Genomic DNA, 19,171 nt, shown 5'->3' on the forward strand with positions numbered 1-19,171 from the left:
GATTCTCACGAAAACTTGGTTTTAAAAATGTCAAGCATGAAAATGTAAAAATTGCTTAAATTTATTTTTTTCCCACCAGACATTGAAAAACAAAGTCTGGAGTAAATGGGAACATTAATTTAAAAACTTTTACTTATCGTTTAACACTTTTTGTAACATAATTCAAAAAATAAGTCCTAAAAAATCTCATTACCGCAACAGTCAGAAAACATCAACACTGACATATTTTCAAAATGACATGACAAACCTGAAAGAACATAATTTGGAGATTCTGCACATGCATTTAAAATCAAAGTATTATGCTTCTATTAATTAAATTAACATTTAATAAGCATCTGTTGCGGTAATGATAATCAAAATGTTGTGTAAGCATTCTGACAAGACAATATTTCAAATTAACTGTAAAAAAAATGATCTTACCTGGTAGCCATCTTGAAGTAACTGGTCCATGTGCTTGGTCACTCAAAATCAAACTTTATTAAAATTCTGTATGTGTGCTTAAACTGTTCTCAAAAAGTGTTGCGGAGGATGAGAACATCAGGCATGGACACATCATTTTCCTAATTTTTCTTCATTATTATTATACATGAATATTCAGTAAATATTTTTTCTGTCATCTAAAGTAGTCTAGCAAAACATCCATTTATTTTTTTCTTAATATTTTTGTGTTAATTTGATTAAATTACAACATATTCAAACACAGCCGGACACATTGCGGTAATGAGAATTTCAGCAGAAAATGAGATAAAATTTACAATTATAAATTCTTATGTTGAAATCACACATTGTGCAAGGTAGAACACAGTATTGTGTTAATTCTGATGCTTTTTAATGTCATATTACACATTTTAAAGCTAAAATCATTAGTGCCGTGGTGTTTCAATGGTTTCGTGAGAATCACCCAAAAAGTTTTAAAGTCAATGCATTATCTTTTAATTAGCCTTTCAAGTATAATAAGAAAACCAAAAGAGAGTTTAAAATTTTTCAACAGCCATAGACACCAACTTAGCTTTTCTAAAACATAACCTGTAACTGACTGTTTGATCTAAATGAACTCTGTACTCTCGGCACTATATAGGGTCTGAGAGTTTCTTTTTATTTAAGAACTTATGAGGAGTCATACAGTAGGGGTACATGAACGAACCCCTATGTCTTTCAAGGTCTTCATCTTTGATCTGACAAACAAAGAAGTTGTTTTCGATAAGAGTACAATACAGGGCTCAGGTTCCTACTGTATATGCTGCATCATCAGATGTTCTAGGAGATCTAAAAGAATCGGCTTCAGTCGTTCAGTAGGTGTGTACATTTGAGCAATGTCAAAAGTGTCTAAAATGTACGCATTTAAAAAGCAATTAAAAATATAGGTATAATACAGCTAAAAAGGATGACACAACTTAAAAGAGATCAGACGTCCCATTAAAAATTTGGTGAATAACTTTATATTTAATATACACAACACATTGTGAATACAGAACTAAATATTCAAAAACAAGTCGCTCTGCCAATCTACAGTACATATCCAGATGTTGTGCACAATATGAAGGCATATGGATGTTAGACTAAAACAACTTTTATGTAGATGAAATTAAAGGCTACAAGGGCTTTTTAATACAATTTTAATTGTAGAGTGGTGCGCTGGAACTGGAACCGGCTTTTGAGAAGATGTGGTCATAAATGACAACTTGCACATATAGGTCAGACTGAACAGGAGTTTGGACATAGCCGTGACCAGGTGATGCCTGTTGGGGTTAAAAACAATAGGCTAGTTAGACTAGACTAAAAATGGCTTCATTAGATTGACAGGTTTCACACTGTCAACCATTTTACTTATTTAATAGTTTTGTTATTGTCAGATCAAATCTGTAACAAAAGATATTTGTCTGCCATAGGTCTACACCAAGAATAAATAAGATCTTAAAGGGCGTGTTGCAGGTTAACCACCACTGTTGATTAATGGGTACATAAGATATGTATATCATATTTAAAATGTCTCAAAAATGGTCTTAAAGACCCCTTTTTTTTACGTTTTTGGTATTAACAGTTTTTTTACGCAATTTGGCAATGACATCACTTTGGGGAGAATTGGAGAAAGCCTCAGCCAGAGCCATAGAGATAGCTGAGACATTTATTGCTGTTTAATAGTATATAATTTGGAAATCATACATCGTAGGAAATATATAATGTGTTATACTGCAAAGTTACCATGCTAATTATTATTTATGATATATGTAGAGATAAAAAAAACTTTGCAAATCTGCTGATTTGATCCATTCATGTCCTGACCACCAGGCTAGAGATTTTTAAACATCCTTAATCCACAATTATAGTCTATCAAATAATATCTCAAATATATTGTTTTGTGAAATAAAAGGATGCTTTGTTATATTGTTAATGCGATCAAAACGAATCACACAATCATTTTATATGCAGAAGCAGCGATCAGCAGCTGCAGCACACTCGGATCCGACCGCATACATACTGTAATAAACAGGCGTTCGGCGGCTTTTTACATCAAATGATGTCAAAGGCTATGCCATTTGAGGAGGAACCGCTCATTGATCACCGTATTTTTATAAATCCTGTACATGGTTGGACCTGCCAAACAGGTTAAGCAATTTTATATACTTTGTTGAGCAGAGAGGCTGCACAGTTTGACCAGCGGGCTGCGGTAACCGGCCGCACATCACGCCGCCAGACGGTTTTGCTAATATAACTCGAAATGTATAACTATTATCAGATTGTCCCACCGGGAAAGTCCCGACTCTCCCGATTGTCACTCCGCTACTGGCTGTAAGGAAGTGCGTTTTGGAAGCTGGTCGACCCCGCGAACAGATGTGACGTGCCTCACTCGGCTTCCAGGATTTGACATGCTGTTTGTGCTGAAGATCGCATAAAGTTACACCCATTTCAGGCATTTATGCAATCTGGCTGTCTGCCTATCTCTCTATAGCCTATCCATCTGTCTATCTGTCTATCTATCTATCTATCTATAATCTGCGCTATCAGAACTGTACTTTACTCGTCTCTCTATAGACAGTTTCATCGGACGCACGTGATACGGGTCTGGATCCAAACCTTACTTCCAGTTTCGTTTTTTTAATGGTCTGAGTTGCTAAACTGATCTCTTGAACAAATGCCTCGTCGAAAAAAAAACAATGTTTGGGTTTCCTATGTAATCTATGTGTTGTTTTTTAGCTTGTTAAATAAATACACTGCGTTCTAAGAATAAATGTTGTTATTTATTCTTAGCGGAGTTTACCGGAAGTTACGTGCGGAACGCGACAGCCGCTTGTTTATGTTGTTACTGCTGAAACGGTCTATAGTCACTCTCAATGCGGCTTTGGTAAATTCTCTCCCCAGCGTGATGTCATACAGTGCGTTGTGGGGGAAAGGAGAATCATTGCCAACCGCTGTACTTTTTCGTATTATATTCCGTTTTGTGATACCCAACAACATAAAATACAATGGATAACAGTTTAAATGTTCATTATTAACAAGCAAATTGCACAAATTCGTTGAAAAATTTAACCTGCAACACGCCCTTTAAGCCAAGTCCATTATTAAAAGGTAAAGTCCAATTTATAGTCGTGTGTAAGGTCTATGCCGTAGGTTATCCGTAGCCTGACGTGCACCTCGCTAACAGCGCGTCAGTTCTATGTGGACCGCAAGCACTGTGATTGGTCCACTAGAACCCCTCCTGTCAGGTAAAACAACTGAGTCATGGGTTTTTTTGTTTTTGATGGTTGAGGAGTGATTTAACTCAAACTGCAACATTAGTCACTGTTTATTTACTTCCATCACTGATGGTCATCTCAAAACATACACAACAAGTTGCCGTTTCTACTTCGCTTGTGGATTAAACTTGCCAGCTGCTTCTTCATTATTGGTCACACTGCTACTGTGGTTACACGCGTGGATACTGCCTACCAGTGATCTGCATGTGTGTTTGCACGCCGACATGGACGCAGACGCAAAAGTATAAATGAAAACCGACGCCTAACCTATGCCGTAAGACCTTCGCACTAGAGGTCTTCACAGATCCACTTAGATCCGAAAACCCGAGGTCCGACCCGAGACCCGATCGGGTTTGGGTCTAAATGTTTCAGATGTGCCTTGGACACGGGTCGGGTAGAATAATAGCGGTCTCGGGTAAATTAAAATGAATGTGTTTTTGCCAAACAGACCCTAGAAGACCCAAACTCTCTCGCGTGTGTTCATCAATGTCCTTTTCAAACCTCTCATCTGTTTGCCAAGAGTGCTTGCTGCTTGCAACATTGTGTGGCTGGCGGTAGGTAAATTTTTGTTGAGACAGACATGTCAGTCAATTTTAAATGTACATTTTAGTGGTTACCTTGGTGTCATCGTCAGATACACGCTCGCCAAATTGGTTGCGAGGCCACCAGAGTTTCTTTCTGTCTGACTGCTGCGTATGGGGCTGCAGAATGCACACATGTCAGTGCCATACCAGTCGAGTAAAAAAAATGCCACAAGTTCGGGTCGGACTCGGGTCTAATTTTTTCCGGGTTCGTCTCGGGTCAGGTCTTTAAAAAAAATATTTATGCACGTTGGGTTTGAGTATAAAGTGATTCGGGGGATTTCGGGTCAGGTACATTTCTTTGGACCCGAAAAAGACCTCTACTACGCACAACTATAATGAGCCCTCAACTGTGTCAAAAGATTTAGCTGGTCTGAGGTCAACCTGACTTTTACATTCATTCTTTACATTTACATAAAATTTGTCTGGGTATCTAGATCAGACTTTCTTCCTTTAAGGGCGCACTCACACTATCCAAACCAAACCTTGACCAGGGGCGTTTGAGAATACTAACAACGTTCCCGGCGCGGAGTAATACCGTACCTCACAGCACATCTAATACAAGTCAATGGAGTTGGACAAAACTACGATAAAACCTGTTGGAAAGCATCTTTTGCAGCGATTTTTGTGTGAGCATATCAGTGAACACCCCTGACCACTCGGTGAGTTTCACGTTTTTGTAAACGAAAGTTTAATGCATTTTAGGAAGGATTGTTCCAGTGCACCTATACAGCCATTATAGAGGTGGGGGGTAATACAACAAACACCCGAAAATTCTTGGGCCAGCATCATAAGTCCAGATTTCAGTCAAAACCGTTCTATTTCATCATAAACAATCTGAAAACAGGGCTTTAAGTGTAAAATACCAAACTTGTCTTTTAACATTATGATGGGTTCCAGTGTTAAGAGAGCGCTTTACTTCCTGCTTTCTTCAAAACAATCGCATCCTAATGATGAAAAAGTATAATGTGAGTATGTTCTGGGGAGTAGGGAGGGGGGAAAATTGCGCTGTGGCATGGTTTGGTTTGGATAGTGTGAGTGCACCCTAAGACTTTGAGCAAGAAGGACCTCCAAATGAAACAAACAAACGGCATTAGCTGTTGATATTTAAGATCTGGTTATCAAACCGAACCACTAACTGCTACTTTGAAGGAATAACCAGCATATTTTCATCAAAGCAGACAAAGGCCAAAAGACAAAATTTGGGTTTTTTATGGTTCCAATGCTAGATATATCTTACAGGATGACAAACAATGAGAAAGCAATAAACAAACAAACAAATCAAGCCCAGTGTTGAATATGGCAGGATTCTGCTGGTTTATCTAAAGGAATGCATCCACATGGGCAATGAGGTCATGCCTGGTGGGGGCCTGAGGTTGGATTCTGGGTGCACGAGTGGTTTCAGTGTCTGGGTTCCTTAGCCTCCCCTCGTTTTTTAATAGCTGGCCTGGTCGGGGTGTGCTCGACCACAGGCAATACTCGCCTCTGCCATCTCGCCCTCAACGAGGCTGCCTGGGCGAGTTTGTGTTCAAAGAGGCCGGTCTGCAGCGTTGCCTCTTTTCCAAAATAGCATGCACTCATAGCCCCTAGGCAGACAGGCCAAAAAACAGTGGCACGGGTTCCAGGGCCGCATTTGCGGCTCATTCTAAGCCGCTCTGTTGAATGTTTCGAGAAACTGGAACAAAAATGCTACCCAGGTGCTTTGAGGATCTCTCAATTTCACACGGGGTCTATTGGATAATAGGGCAGAATATATAGTAGTATGTCTGTGCAATAACTGTATCCTAGACCATGTAGACCCTGAATAGATTGGTAACCAAGCAATAATAACAGTAATGTTAGAATGTATCTAATAAAAATAAAAATACAGTAAAACAAATAGCTTTACTCAGTTTAAATATATAAAAGTGTTTATTTACACATGAATGTTAAAGGACTTAAAGGAATAGTCTACTAATTTTCGGTATTGAAGTGTGTTATTGCCTTAACTGGGAGTTGTTGATGCATCCCTCTGTCATCTGTGTGTGTGCGCGTGGGCGCTGGAGCGCGCTGCGACGCTTCGATGGCATTTAGCTTAGCCCTATTCATTCAATGGTACCAATCAGAGATAAAGTTAGAAGTGACCAAACACATCAAAGTTTTTCCTATTTAAGACGAGTAGTTATACGAGCAAGTTTGGTGGTACAAAATAAAATGTAGCGCTTTTCTAAGCTGATTTAAAAGAGGAGCTACATTTTATGGCGTAATAGCACTTTTGGGAGTACTTCGACTCGGCGCAGTAACACCCTCCCTCTCCCATTATGAGAGGGAGAAGGGGAGCGGACTTTTCAGGCGAGTCAAAGTACTCCCAAAAGTACCACCACGCCACAAAATATAGCTCCTCTCCTAAATCCGCCCAGAAAAGCGCCACGCTCTACCCTGTACCACCAAACTTGCTCGCACAACCACTCGTCCTAAATAGGAAAAACGTTGATGTGTTTGGTCACTTCTAACTTTATCTCTAAATGGTACCATTGAATGAATGGGGCTAAGCTAAATGCTATCGAAGCGTCGCAGCGCGCTCCAGCGCTTACGTGCACGCACACAGATGATAGAGGGATGTATCAACAATTCTTAGTTAAGGTAATAACATATTTTAATATTGAAAATGAGTAGACTATTCCTTTAATCTTTAGTTAGGACTTAAGCGCTAGAGTTCACCACTTTAGATTTTTGCCTGACATGGGCAGACGTTATCTGTTCTTACACCACGGGGCTGTTGAATATTTTATTCTGATTCGTTGAGAAACATTATTTTTCGATAAATGTACACCTGACCAGTCAAATGTCTTAAATAAACACAAAAGCAATGTCTTATCAATGTCTGTGGTAAGTGTGGTAAAAGTGGATTAATTGAATTGAATTTGAATTATTTGAAAATAATGCACACTCTTTGCGCCGTGCCGCATTACCACCTTGGATTGCATTATTTTTTAATAATTCAACAGCCTGTCGTCAATTATTCCTTACATATCAAACACGCTTACCTCTGGGTCAACATCCAAGATTTTGCTGTCTTTTTTGTTCCGGAAGAGCATACCGTTTATATTCTCTGTGAGCACTTCATAGTTTAAGCTGTCGTTGCATTTAGGCTCTGCTACCCAGTTGTAGTAGCTAAAGATAAAGTGAAAAAGTAAAAAAATCAATTATTAAGGTGAATGAGTTCGTATTAGCTTCAATTAAAATTTATACCCTGACTAATATAACAAAGCTTTGTTGAAAATATCTTTTGGACACAAGTGAAACAGATAAAAAAATAATACTATTGACAATCACAATTGTCCGACAAATGTCCGAAAGGTGTACATTATTTTTTAGTAAATGCACATCTGTATGTAGTTCCAGGTCATTATCTAAAACCTTATTAAAAATGATTTTCTTTACAATGTAATGTACGAATTCATCTGCAATATTGTTCGATGTGCCTGTTTCATGTACACATTTCTTTCCCCTAACTGAATTCAAAGATATTTGTTTAAATAGATGTCTTGCTTCAAAGATCGGTGTTCACACATGCAAAAGTTTCAAATAAGACATTGCATGCTAAAGAAAACCCCCCTCACAGCTACAATCAATACAAGAGAAATGTCCACAAAAATTCCTCTGTCTGCACTGATCAATTTTAAGATTGAGACCCAGCAGGCTATTCAAAATGGCAGATCTAAATGTAATTGATGCACATGGTGAACAACAATGAATTACTGACTGGGGCCATAGGAACAGCCCGGTCCAAACAGCGACTGTCTGGCCCACGTTAGTGGTTCGCTTCAAGCTGTTTGAAGACAGCTGCTTTGCTGAAATGCAACTGGAAATGTCACACTCTGAGGCAGTGAGGGCTGCTCAAATGGACCTCAGCTATTCCAAAGCAGTAGTTTGTGGTCCAAGAACAAAGTTGGATTTTATAAATCTGAGGGAGAGACTCATGAATGCAAGAGCCACAAAATATTATTCTCTAACATGATGAAGCTCTGAATATCAGCCAGAGCACTATTATTAAACACTCCTGCTTACTGTAAATGTTTATAACCTTTAAGATATTAAGAAAGATATTATTCTCATCTGCTTGATTTCAAGTCAGGGACGATTTGGTTCAGCAATTCTTGGTTCAGTATAAAGACATGAATTTTGACAGTTGTGAAAATATTTAGCAAATGCTTGGACATTTAATCAAGGATTAAAACCTTCAAAGCCACCAATAAAACCAACACTCTAAATGACCCAGTGCTGTGTTGTTGTTGCCCAACCATGGTTTGTAACAACCTAGCAGTTGGGTTAAAACAACCCAGCATTGGGTAATTTTTAACCCAGCGATGTGTTATGTCCAATATTTATCCAGCATGGGTTCAAAACAACCTAGCATTTTTTAGAGGGAATGACTGACAACTGTATTTTGGTAACCTAACACAAAACTTTAAAAATGTGCTTTTAAAGTGCAAGTTTTTGAAAACATCTAAACTACAAAAACATTAATTTGTAAAATCTGTGACATTATTAACAATTGCCAACTACCATGCATAATTCAGCATTTTTAGAAGAGGTGGGGGAAAAACGATTCTTAGATGCATCACGATGCGGGAGGTGGACGATTCTGAATCGATTCACAAATGTCAAAAATCGATTTTCTGAAAAAAATTCTAATAAAGTATATTGACCACATGCAAAAGGCGGGACTCTGAAGCACGAAAGTGCAGCGCCCGGACAGTCTGTGGCGTGCAGATAATAGACAGAGTTGCAATCCTAAGCAATGGCTGAGCGCGAAATACAAACACATTCCTCGTTAAAAGCTGCCGTGTGGAAATATTTTGGCTTCTATGAAGTTGAAGGCGGAAATAAGCTAGACAAGAGTCACACTATTTGTGGGTTATGTCAAACAAAACTAAAATATTTCGGAAACACAACAAACAAGAGAAACATTACACGTTTCCACCCAGAGGAGGTCTGCTAGTTCAGACACACATTTATTTTTCTGTTGTTTCTTTGCAATGTTAATAAAATATATTGGAAGTAAATTCTTCATGGGTCATTACTTGGTACTTTTAACCCATTTACTCCTAAAACCCTAAAACCTATGTTATTCTAGGATAAATACCCTTAACTTCTGAGGGTTTTCAGAAAAAATACTAAGAATTGTCAACGTCTACCAAAAACTTAATATCTGAGCCTTTGTAGCACTTAGAAACATGACATAAAAGAAACCGACGTTAGATGTAATGTTTCGGCACGCAGCATCAGGCACAAATGGGTTAAAGCAAAGTATCTATAGTCACACACAAAAAAAAGATTCAGATAATCTAAAATCGTTTTTAGCATCGCATCGCCGCCCTCTGAATCGTAATCGAATCGTGAGATGGCTAGAGATTCCCACCCCCAATTTTTTGTTATGTTCACAAATTCATCCATGTGAACAGGTGTGATCATTTTAACAATGTTGTCATTGTTGGGATGTCATTGCTGAACTTTTTTGACAGCGATCGATCAGCTGTAAAATGTTTTGGTCCTGCTTGATTTTCATTGACTTCGCATAAAATAATGGAAAGTTTTTCATAAGATCCCCTGGGGAAGCTTGATGCTGTTGTGTGAAAACAAGCAACAGCCGACATTTTTTCTTCGCCCGAGTGACTCTCATGTAAATTATTAGATTTTGATGGATTACTTTTCTTCACTGCAACATAAATCCACCACAGGTTTATCAATGCCATCAAAATTACTACTTTGTTTTTGTTTGTTTGTTGATCACAAAGTAAAAAGTAGCCTATGAGGAAAACTATAGGATTCCGTGTGCATTCAAGGCTCCGCGATTATTGTTTACAATGCGTGAAATGGTGCGCTGTGATTGGTTAAGCAGATTTATTGCATTCTGCAGAGAAGGAGGACTGGTGTTTTTAGCGGTTTGGAAAAAATGGAGAAAAGATGATAAAATAACATGGCGGATTTTGCATAAAATGAAGAACTAACTTTTTAATACTGAACAGATACAATACTGATTTTGGCGGTAACATTTTTTTTAAATGCCGTTTATCGCGTTTTGGAACCAAACTCTTCAGATCATATATCTTTGAGAAACCAGTATGTATGCCTTTATCCTCCTAAGACCTGGATGTCCACATACATGGACATCATTTTTTTTTTTTTTGCACCATAATATTTAATTCTGTATAACTGGAACCTGTTGTACACAAACATGGACAATTTCACTGCTTCATGTTCAATTAAAAGTATTTGGTTATTATATGTATTGGTTCTTCCTAACCCCAAAATAGCTGGAAGAAATCTGAAAAAAGACAAACCAAAACTCGGGTCTTAGGAGGCTATAGTATAATCTGTACCTTTTAAGGTACCAATATGCTTCTTTTAGGTACGAAAGTGTACTTTTTGTAAAAAGGCACCACAACTTTTTTAGACAAATTTGATGTTTTAGAAATTTTATCTATGTTTAGGGTTTATACCTTAACATTCCCAATCTTTATAAACATAAAACAATGGTTTTTAATGGTGGTCTCGCTGCAATGCTTGCACTGGATCAACTCCCTGCACACCCCGAAATGCTCAGCAGGCCTCATCTTATGGCTGAAACATCTTGAAACAACCACAACTTATCATGATTTATTACACATGGCTCTGTGTGGAAGAGAGAGAAATAAAGAAAGAAAGGAAAAAGACACCTCAAACTTCCTGTTAAGGTGACCAGAAACCATGGTGCTCGTCACCAAAGCAAATAAAATTGTGCTTAAAAATGAAAAGACTGCGCAAAAGATGTAAACAAAAAGTAATGACCTGAACTAAACATTCTCACATTTTGCATCCCAGGAAAAACCTTATTCCATTACATTTGGAGCAACTGCCTTTACAGTAAACATGGCAGACCCTCACAAAGAGCCACATTCTGTGAGGAAATACAGTGATGCATGAAATCACAAGTTCTGGATCAAACTTTATGGTCCTAAATAAAATGTTCTTCACAAAAAACGCTTATTTTTTCTTCTTTCCATAGGGTTTGTAACATAGACAGAACGTACATTTTCGTGAAGGATTTAGAAGCAAGGATGCATATTCACTTCCTTCTTTTTTCAATAAGGTTTGACAGCATTTTCTGTGTCTATTTATACTGAAACGCCATATAGCAATTAGCATTTTTAGGTTGACCACTTTTATGCAATGGTGAACCGCTTACTTTTGGTCAGAGAAACAGGACAGATGTGAGATATTTTAACAGAGAACATGAAAAGATGGGCAGAAAAAATGCCCCAAGAGCTTATAAATTTTCAAGGAGGATGGACTTTGAGCTCTCCCTAACCCGCGACCGAGGCAACACGTGTCATTTAGGCATGCTCATTGGCCCTTCTCAACCCCTATTGTCCCCAAAGAGATGTCACATAGCAACATACAATGCTTAACAGTCATAGTGCAGCTGGATGGCACCCCACCCACACTAACTAGCAAACGTGTGAAAACCTGGGCTTTGTGGAAACAATTACCAAGCTGTTAATAACGGATCTGTGTCTTTAACATTACACTATACAATGACAGAGAAAAGTATGTTTGTGTACTTCAATGCTCCATGGTTACTGTACTAAAGCCTAATGGAGTGTTTTAGGGAAAAATCCACCAGTTGTGACTCTATGGATCAATGAGAAACAGCTTTTAGTGAATAGTCTGGTTTCTAACCGAGTTTAAGATTAATGATACGTATCTCTAAGTTATCGCAAAGCACAAGACATCCTTAAACAATGGTGCAGTCTTTATAAAGGTACTAGAAGGGGTTATTTGCAGTAACGTCATATAACAATTTTGGTTTCCCTAAGAACCCATTTTTCTTATCTTTTATAGTTTGTAGAACCCACCACAAAGAACACTTTTTATTATTATTATTAAATTTTTTTTAAGTACTTAAGGAGATGACAGGAAAGTATAGGGTGAAGAGAGGGGTATGGGATTGGCAAAGGACCTTGAGCCGGGATTCGAACTCGGGTCGTCAGAAGGGCGTCTGCACCATAATAAGAACAATTTAATAATAAAGTTGCTTGAAAGGTCCTTCATAGGGATGCCAAAAAAGAACGATTTCTCTGGACCTAAGGAGTTTATATTATGTACCTCAAAAGTACATAATTGATACCAAATGTATACATATCTGTACCTACAGGTAGATATTAGTACCTTTTTAAAGGGTACTGCCCCAGTGATAGCTGGGGTACATATTTTGACCAACAGTTTAGGATTAACCTTTACCGATTCTAAAGCAATTTAGAAACCTTTGGTTCATTAAAACTCAAGTCATTCATAGTTGAATTCCTCTCTCAACTGTTTCTCATTTTTTCTTTACTGAGAAGAATGCAAGTGTCCTCAGCTGGTGGCCATGACTTTTTTACTCTTTATTTTTTGTGGTGAGGCAGTCAAAGTCTGTCAGCTGTGGTGTGGATTCATGCATCTGTACGGGAAGAACACGGCATCTGCTCCATCTTAGTGGCAACCACAAGCACTGCCTGTTATTGTTCCCGTGAGAAGGATGGTGGAGGAGAGAGAGAGAGAGAGAGAGAGAGAGAGAGAGAGAGAGAGAGAGAGAGAGAGACGAAGAAAAGAGAGCAGAGAGGAAATGAGTATGCTTACGGTGTAGTGTACTTCCACTCGAGAACAATCTTGAGTGAAATCATATGTTGTGGCATGTGTTAAGATGTGGCTATACAACCAATAAAATTAATGCATTTAATTTTTAATGACAAACACAACATGTCAAATTAACTTGAATATAACACTTATTCAATCCCAATAATATTTATAATTACATGGACATGTTCATTTTACGATTATCAGGGCCGGCCTGAGGCATAAGCGAACTAAGCGGCCAGCAGGGGGCCCCCCAATCGTTTTTTTGTTTTTTACAATTAAATAACTTAAACAAGTAATATAAATGAATGAATGAATATGAATGAATTCAGGACAAGAAAAATCCGATTTGCAGACAACTGCTGTGTGTCTACATTGCTAGTCATGTGCAATATAGACACCTCACGTGCATTGACAATTCGCGCCGGCGCGCAAGTGCGCATCACTGTACTAAATGATAAGCCATGTCACAAAAAAGGATGTATCCCTCTGGTGCTGAAAAGAGATAGAAGAAAAGGACAGAGGAGAAAAAAAGATAAAGGTATGTTTGCATTACAGTATGTGGTGTGACAGATCACAGTTGATCCGTGATCGACCCATGGTTTGGCCCGCATGCGATTCGCGGATTAATACGCAAATTTAAATAGGGAAAGTTGATCATTTGCAAGTGTTTCAAAGGCTAGCAAATGTTAAACATTTCAAGTGATTTTAAACAATCTCACAAAGTGAGCAGCTTTCAGACGCACATGCGGTTATGACCAGTCCAGCTCCAGTCAGAGGTGTTCCTCACTATGCCCTTCAGAGATCAGAAAACTTGATGTCTAAACTTTAGAGAGAGTTACGCTACTGTGTGTGTCATACTGTAGTCCATTAACATACATTTGAGGAATAGAGCACTGAAAAACAACGTAATGTTTTTATGCTGCGCAGTTTGTAATTTGTCTTCCGTATGTGTGTGTGTGCGCGCACGCGTTTAAGTGCACTCAGTAGTGCACACATGGAAAGACGCATTTTAGAAAGCAAGCACAGAGTCCTGCACAGATCAATTTTTGGAGACCCGCTTCCGCCCGTACCCGCAAAGTTCAGCACCAGATCTGACCCGTCACCCGTGATAATATCAAAATTAAATCTGCACACGCCCGGACCCGTTAATATTTGGCCCATTACCTGCACACGCACAAATCAGACACGCTAAAATCATTCCAATTAAAGTGCAATGGTAATTTAGGCGGTTGTGCAGCTCAGCGCTGAGCGTCGAGAGTTGAAAGAGATTCAACTTTGGGAAAAAATGTCAATGTCAGCTTTCACACGGCCGTCCAATCACAGTTGAGGAAGGGCGGGACAAGTATCACAACAACCAACCGGTTTACAGCTCAAATATCACAGCTAAAAAGCGCTCGGCTGAAAAAACAGCTGGCATTCGGTGTCCACCAGCCGCGTTTAAAAGTTTTGGTGTGCACAACCCAAGACATACAAATTTTGCACATATTTTAATTCGCGCTACTACACGCCCGCACGCAGTTAATTATCCGCCCGCATCCCTGCCCATGAATTTTAAGAATGTCACAATTCACCCGTTTTAGACACTTCTATGTGTCCGCGGGTACCCGACCCGTTGCAGGACTTTGAGCAAGCGAACATAAAATCTTTCTGTTCTTGACAGGGCACATACAAACAAAATGATCTCCACAGTACTCTTTTTCCAATAAAAACATGTGTTTATGTCTTAGGTTTATGTATATTAGGCAGAAACCAGGTCCGTGCTTCTCTTAAAGAGACAGTAGCCTCAAATAACCTACTTAAGTTTGTGTCATTACTGTAAATCAAACAATCATAGACAAAGAGAAAATCAAATCACTTTTGAAGCTCTAAAAAATAATAATTATATTTAATTCATATAATAAAGACAGTGCTATGATTCAATTGTACCTAATGCTAATTTTAGCTCTTACTTAATGTGCAACTTTGTTCATTTTATAAATGTTTGTAATTTCTTTATTTTTTTATTAAAAACAATTGGTGGGGGGGCCCCCAAACAAATTCTGCTTAGGGCCCCCAAGAGGCTCGACCGGCACTGACGATTATAATGATATATTCAACATTCGGCTATTCAGGTAAAAGAGAAAAATAGAAGCTGGATTTTTGGACTTGTGTTTGGAGTCTTAAATAAATCACATTTTCATGTTCAGCCAGGAAAGATAAAAGCAAATTTTTAAAACAAGAACAAAAAGTGTTTTTAGTAATGTATACAAAGTCGTATTTAACCCAAATAAGTCCCTTCACATATAACTTCAATATTTGATTATTGATTTTGATAGATGTGGCATTCTTCTATTTGAGTAGTGTTGGTTTAAGATTACTTTTTGGACGGCTGATTTCTTAAACTGCTTTACAGACATTTGATTCATATTAAGATATATTGCCACTGCAGTATGAAAAGCTGTACATTCACACTTTAATGTATTGGCCAGGACAGAAAGCAGACCTGTCTGCTCTTGCTGCGTTATGAATAGAAGGTCTGTTTTGTACTCATTGTATTTCATGAACATCAGTTTTTTGGTGTGTACATGCATTTGGTGTCTTTTCAAGAGTTTTTTTTATTGTTTAGCATTGCTCGAACAGAGAACATCTGACGTTTAAGATGTTCAGCACCACACAATTGCCACAACAGTAGCAATTGGAAATCATGTTGAATGTGTCATAATTTGAGGAGGCTTACCTTAAGTCAGTTGGTCTGGGCATAAGCCTTTTCTTTCCACTGAAATATGGTTCAAAGTCTTCGGTTTTTAGCCGGTGGGAGTAGTCTATGTAGCCAGATATTTCCTGTCCACGAGAATTGTTGCAGCTTATGAAAATGATGGACTGCAAGAAAAACAGTCAAACATACTACATAAATAATCTGTATAATATGATATCTGAAGAAACTACAAAGGAGAAATATAATTCATAGCAATAAGTTGCAAAATACACTGCTAAAGTTGACCTAAATAATGAAAACTGTCTCATAAATATTCACCCTCATGCCATTCTATTTCTCTATTTGAACACAAATACGCTCTTTCAAATACTTTATATTTTGAGCTTATTTAATATGAAATGTAAACAAGCAGGTCCAAGCAATACAATAAAAACATGGTGGCACATAAATAACTTTAAATCTCATTGGTGTTCACACATCTCTTTATGAATCATGCAAATGACAACTAGTGGAGCTTTATACAGTACCACACGAGATGGTGGCAATTTAATATATAATTGGTTTATGTTTAAATGATTATAGGACGTTATATACATCTGAGCTGTAAAGTATGAGAGAATTTTCATTTTAAGGTGTATTATTCCTTTCTTACAAGTACCACAAATCAGCAGTGTTGGGGAAAGTTACTTTTAATGAATTACAATATTACGTCACTCCCAAAAAAAGTAACTAATTGCGTTACTCAGTTACTTTCCATGGAAAGTAATGCTTAGATTACTTTTTAGTTACTTTTGCGTTACTTTTTCTTGGCTGAGGCTTGATTTCTATCAGGCCTTGCAGGTGTTTTTTATGACTGAAAAGTTTTTCAGTTTTCATCACAAAAATGTCAAGCTCTGGCCTGCCATCTCAGTTTCTGACTCAAACTGTTCCCACACAGGCATGTACGCATAGAGGGCATAATATGACTACATTCAGTTGAATTTGTAATCTTTAATTTTTAATTCATTTTAATCAAATTAATTAAACTAAAAAAGTAACTTGGGTGATTCTCACGAAATTAGACTTATGAGGTGTCATGAAACATTTTGATAAAAAAAGTAAATGCAGAGTATTAAAATAAGAAGCAGTTACAAACATCTCTTCATGTACTATTTTTCAGATGATTTTATCTGCTGTTTTTTTCCACATTTAAGGGAAACATTTTCATTACCGCAACGTGTTCATGACTGGATTTGGGTTCTTTGACATGAAAATATTTATAATTAAAAAATCTAAAAAATGAAAAGCTTCAGTGCATGTTATACCATAAACATTTACAGTAAAGAAAAATGTAGAGACAATAATAAGGAATATAAATGTGTCCAAGACCAATTTTCTCATCCTCCACAACAAATTTCAATCATTGTTTAAGCCCTCAGGGAACTAACATTTAAAAAAAATAGTTGGGGACATAATTGACTGTGACACTCAAGATGGCAACCAGGTAAACAGTTCTTATTTTTTTTCTCTAGGTAAAAAATGAAATTTTGTTTGTCATAGTACCTAGACAATTTTTAGTTCTCACTACCGAAACATGAGTTTGTAAATGCATATATTTAATGTAATATCATGTTGCGTTAATGATAATTTAAATAAATGTAAATAATTCTATAGGAAATATGTTTTAAGTCCTCTAAAAATAATGGTTATAGTAAGTTCAGACCTTAATCTTATATGTGCAAAAAAATTGGCTTCAAGGGCTTTTTAAAAATTTGATGCTGGACATCTTCTAAGTCTGGATTTCGTGAGAATCACCCACTTGCATTACTTTTTAAAAAAGTAACTCAAATATTAATGTGTACATTTAAAAAGTAATGCGTTACTTTACTCGTTACTTCAGAAAACGAATATTATTACGTAATACACATTACTTGTAATCCGCTACCCCCAACACAGCAAATCAGATTATAAAAATGCTTAGGGAAGGACTGGTAAAATTCACCAGAATAAGTCTTTTTCACAATCTAGAAGTAAAGTTTAGAATACAATCGGCAGTTGTTTTGTCTTCATGATAATGATAAAAGAACAAAAGACAATCTTTGTTTTGTCTTGTCTGTTTACTTCTAAGAGTCAGAGAGAGACAGAGTCACACTTCCTTTATGAAATCTGCTTTATTCTTTGATAACAAAGTCACTTATATCACATTTGTACTTCTGTAAGATCCCTGGCCATCTGTGGATTTTCCTTACATGTGCAGGATAAAAGTGAGATAACTGGCACTGCAGACTTTAGATGCTTTAAACAGATGCTATCGGGTTCACAGCTGGCCAGCCACCTTATCTGTGGCTTTTGAGCTCCCCTGTAAACCTTGAAAAGAAATCATCAGTCGAGGGCCATGAATTACAGTGGGTAGAGCAAAGCATGCGGATCATCTTTCGATCACAGAAAAGGAATCAAAACCCTCTAGCCCACAGACGTACCACGGTGGAAAGCTTTCCACTCGCCCTCATAAGGCAACAGGCAAAGTGATAAAGAACAGGTCTGTTAAACTTCTGTCTGTTTCCATCAGCTTCCCGTAGTTTCACAGAACAGGTGTTGTCCTCACAAGAAGTTTCCCCTTTTCACTGCTTCGACTGCTTCTTGTATGGGGACCAGCTAGGACCAGTCTCATGAGCAAATATTACTTATGGACTACGTCCGTTGGCACTTTCCACAAATATAAAAAACTAAACAGGTTCAAAATCCTTAAAAAATAAACATAATCAAATATTACGTGAGATTATTATTTTTACATTTACTTAAATAAATGTACAGCACATTTGAATATTTTGCCACCTTGTTACTAAAGCATGTTTAAATAAAACCATGATTCATGTGATTATTTACTAGGATTTAAGATTTAAATGACATAACTCTGAAACAAAATTTATTAAAAACAAACATTAAAAAAGCTAATTTATCCTAGCGATAGGATATTACCATTTGATATTACCATTACTTGGGAAAGTTGCTTGAAAAGCTGAACTCGCAGAAATAAAGCTACAAAAGCTGCACTGGGGCAGTACCATACACTGTAAAAAAAATCCGTAGAAATTACAATGTTATTGCAGCTGGGTTGCCGGTAAATTACCTTAGATTTAAATGTATGTTATTTACTGGCAAGAGTTTGTTCAAAGTTAAATACATTTAAAATATTAACAAGTCTTTATCTTTACAGAATAAAACTATATAATAACAGCCTCATGCAAAGCATTCTGGGAACCAGAAATCATCATCAACCTTTTTCTGTCTTTTGCTTCAGATTTTGTTTCCCAGAATGTTTTGCTTGATGCTGTTTTTTTAGTTTTACTCTGTAAAGACAAAGACTTGTAAATGTTTAATGTTCATTTAACTTTAAACAAAATGTTGCCAGTAAATAACATCAATTTAAATCTACGTTAAATTACCGGCAACCCAGCTGCAATTTCTATGTTTTTTTTTACAGTGTAGACTCAAAAAATGGACGACGCCAGTTCGCTCTCTTCCATTAGTGGAAAGTG

General features: G+C 37.3%; 1 protein-coding gene across 2 annotated transcripts in view; it reads right to left on the minus strand.

The window, feature by feature from the left end:
* Nucleotides 1-1,423: 1,423 nt before the first annotated feature.
* cfap299 (cilia and flagella associated protein 299) overlaps nucleotides 1,424-19,171 on the minus strand; it is a 98,863-nt gene continuing 81,115 nt past the window's right edge. The window contains exons 4-6 of one of the 2 annotated variants that reach the window (XM_055199906.2): nucleotides 15,675-15,817; nucleotides 7,342-7,468; nucleotides 1,424-1,739 (exon numbers count right to left, since the gene is read on the minus strand). In XM_055199906.2, the coding sequence (XP_055055881.2) occupies nucleotides 1,617-1,739; nucleotides 7,342-7,468; nucleotides 15,675-15,817 (393 nt within the window). In that variant the 3' untranslated portion in view covers nucleotides 1,424-1,616. The remainder of the gene's footprint in view (nucleotides 1,740-7,341; nucleotides 7,469-15,674; nucleotides 15,818-19,171) is intronic. The other variant, XM_055199907.2, reaches the window with a different exon arrangement.

The sequence above is a fragment of the Misgurnus anguillicaudatus genome, chromosome 22 (genome assembly GCF_027580225.2).
Source record: "Misgurnus anguillicaudatus chromosome 22, ASM2758022v2, whole genome shotgun sequence".
Lineage (NCBI taxonomy): Eukaryota > Metazoa > Chordata > Actinopteri > Cypriniformes > Cobitidae > Misgurnus > Misgurnus anguillicaudatus.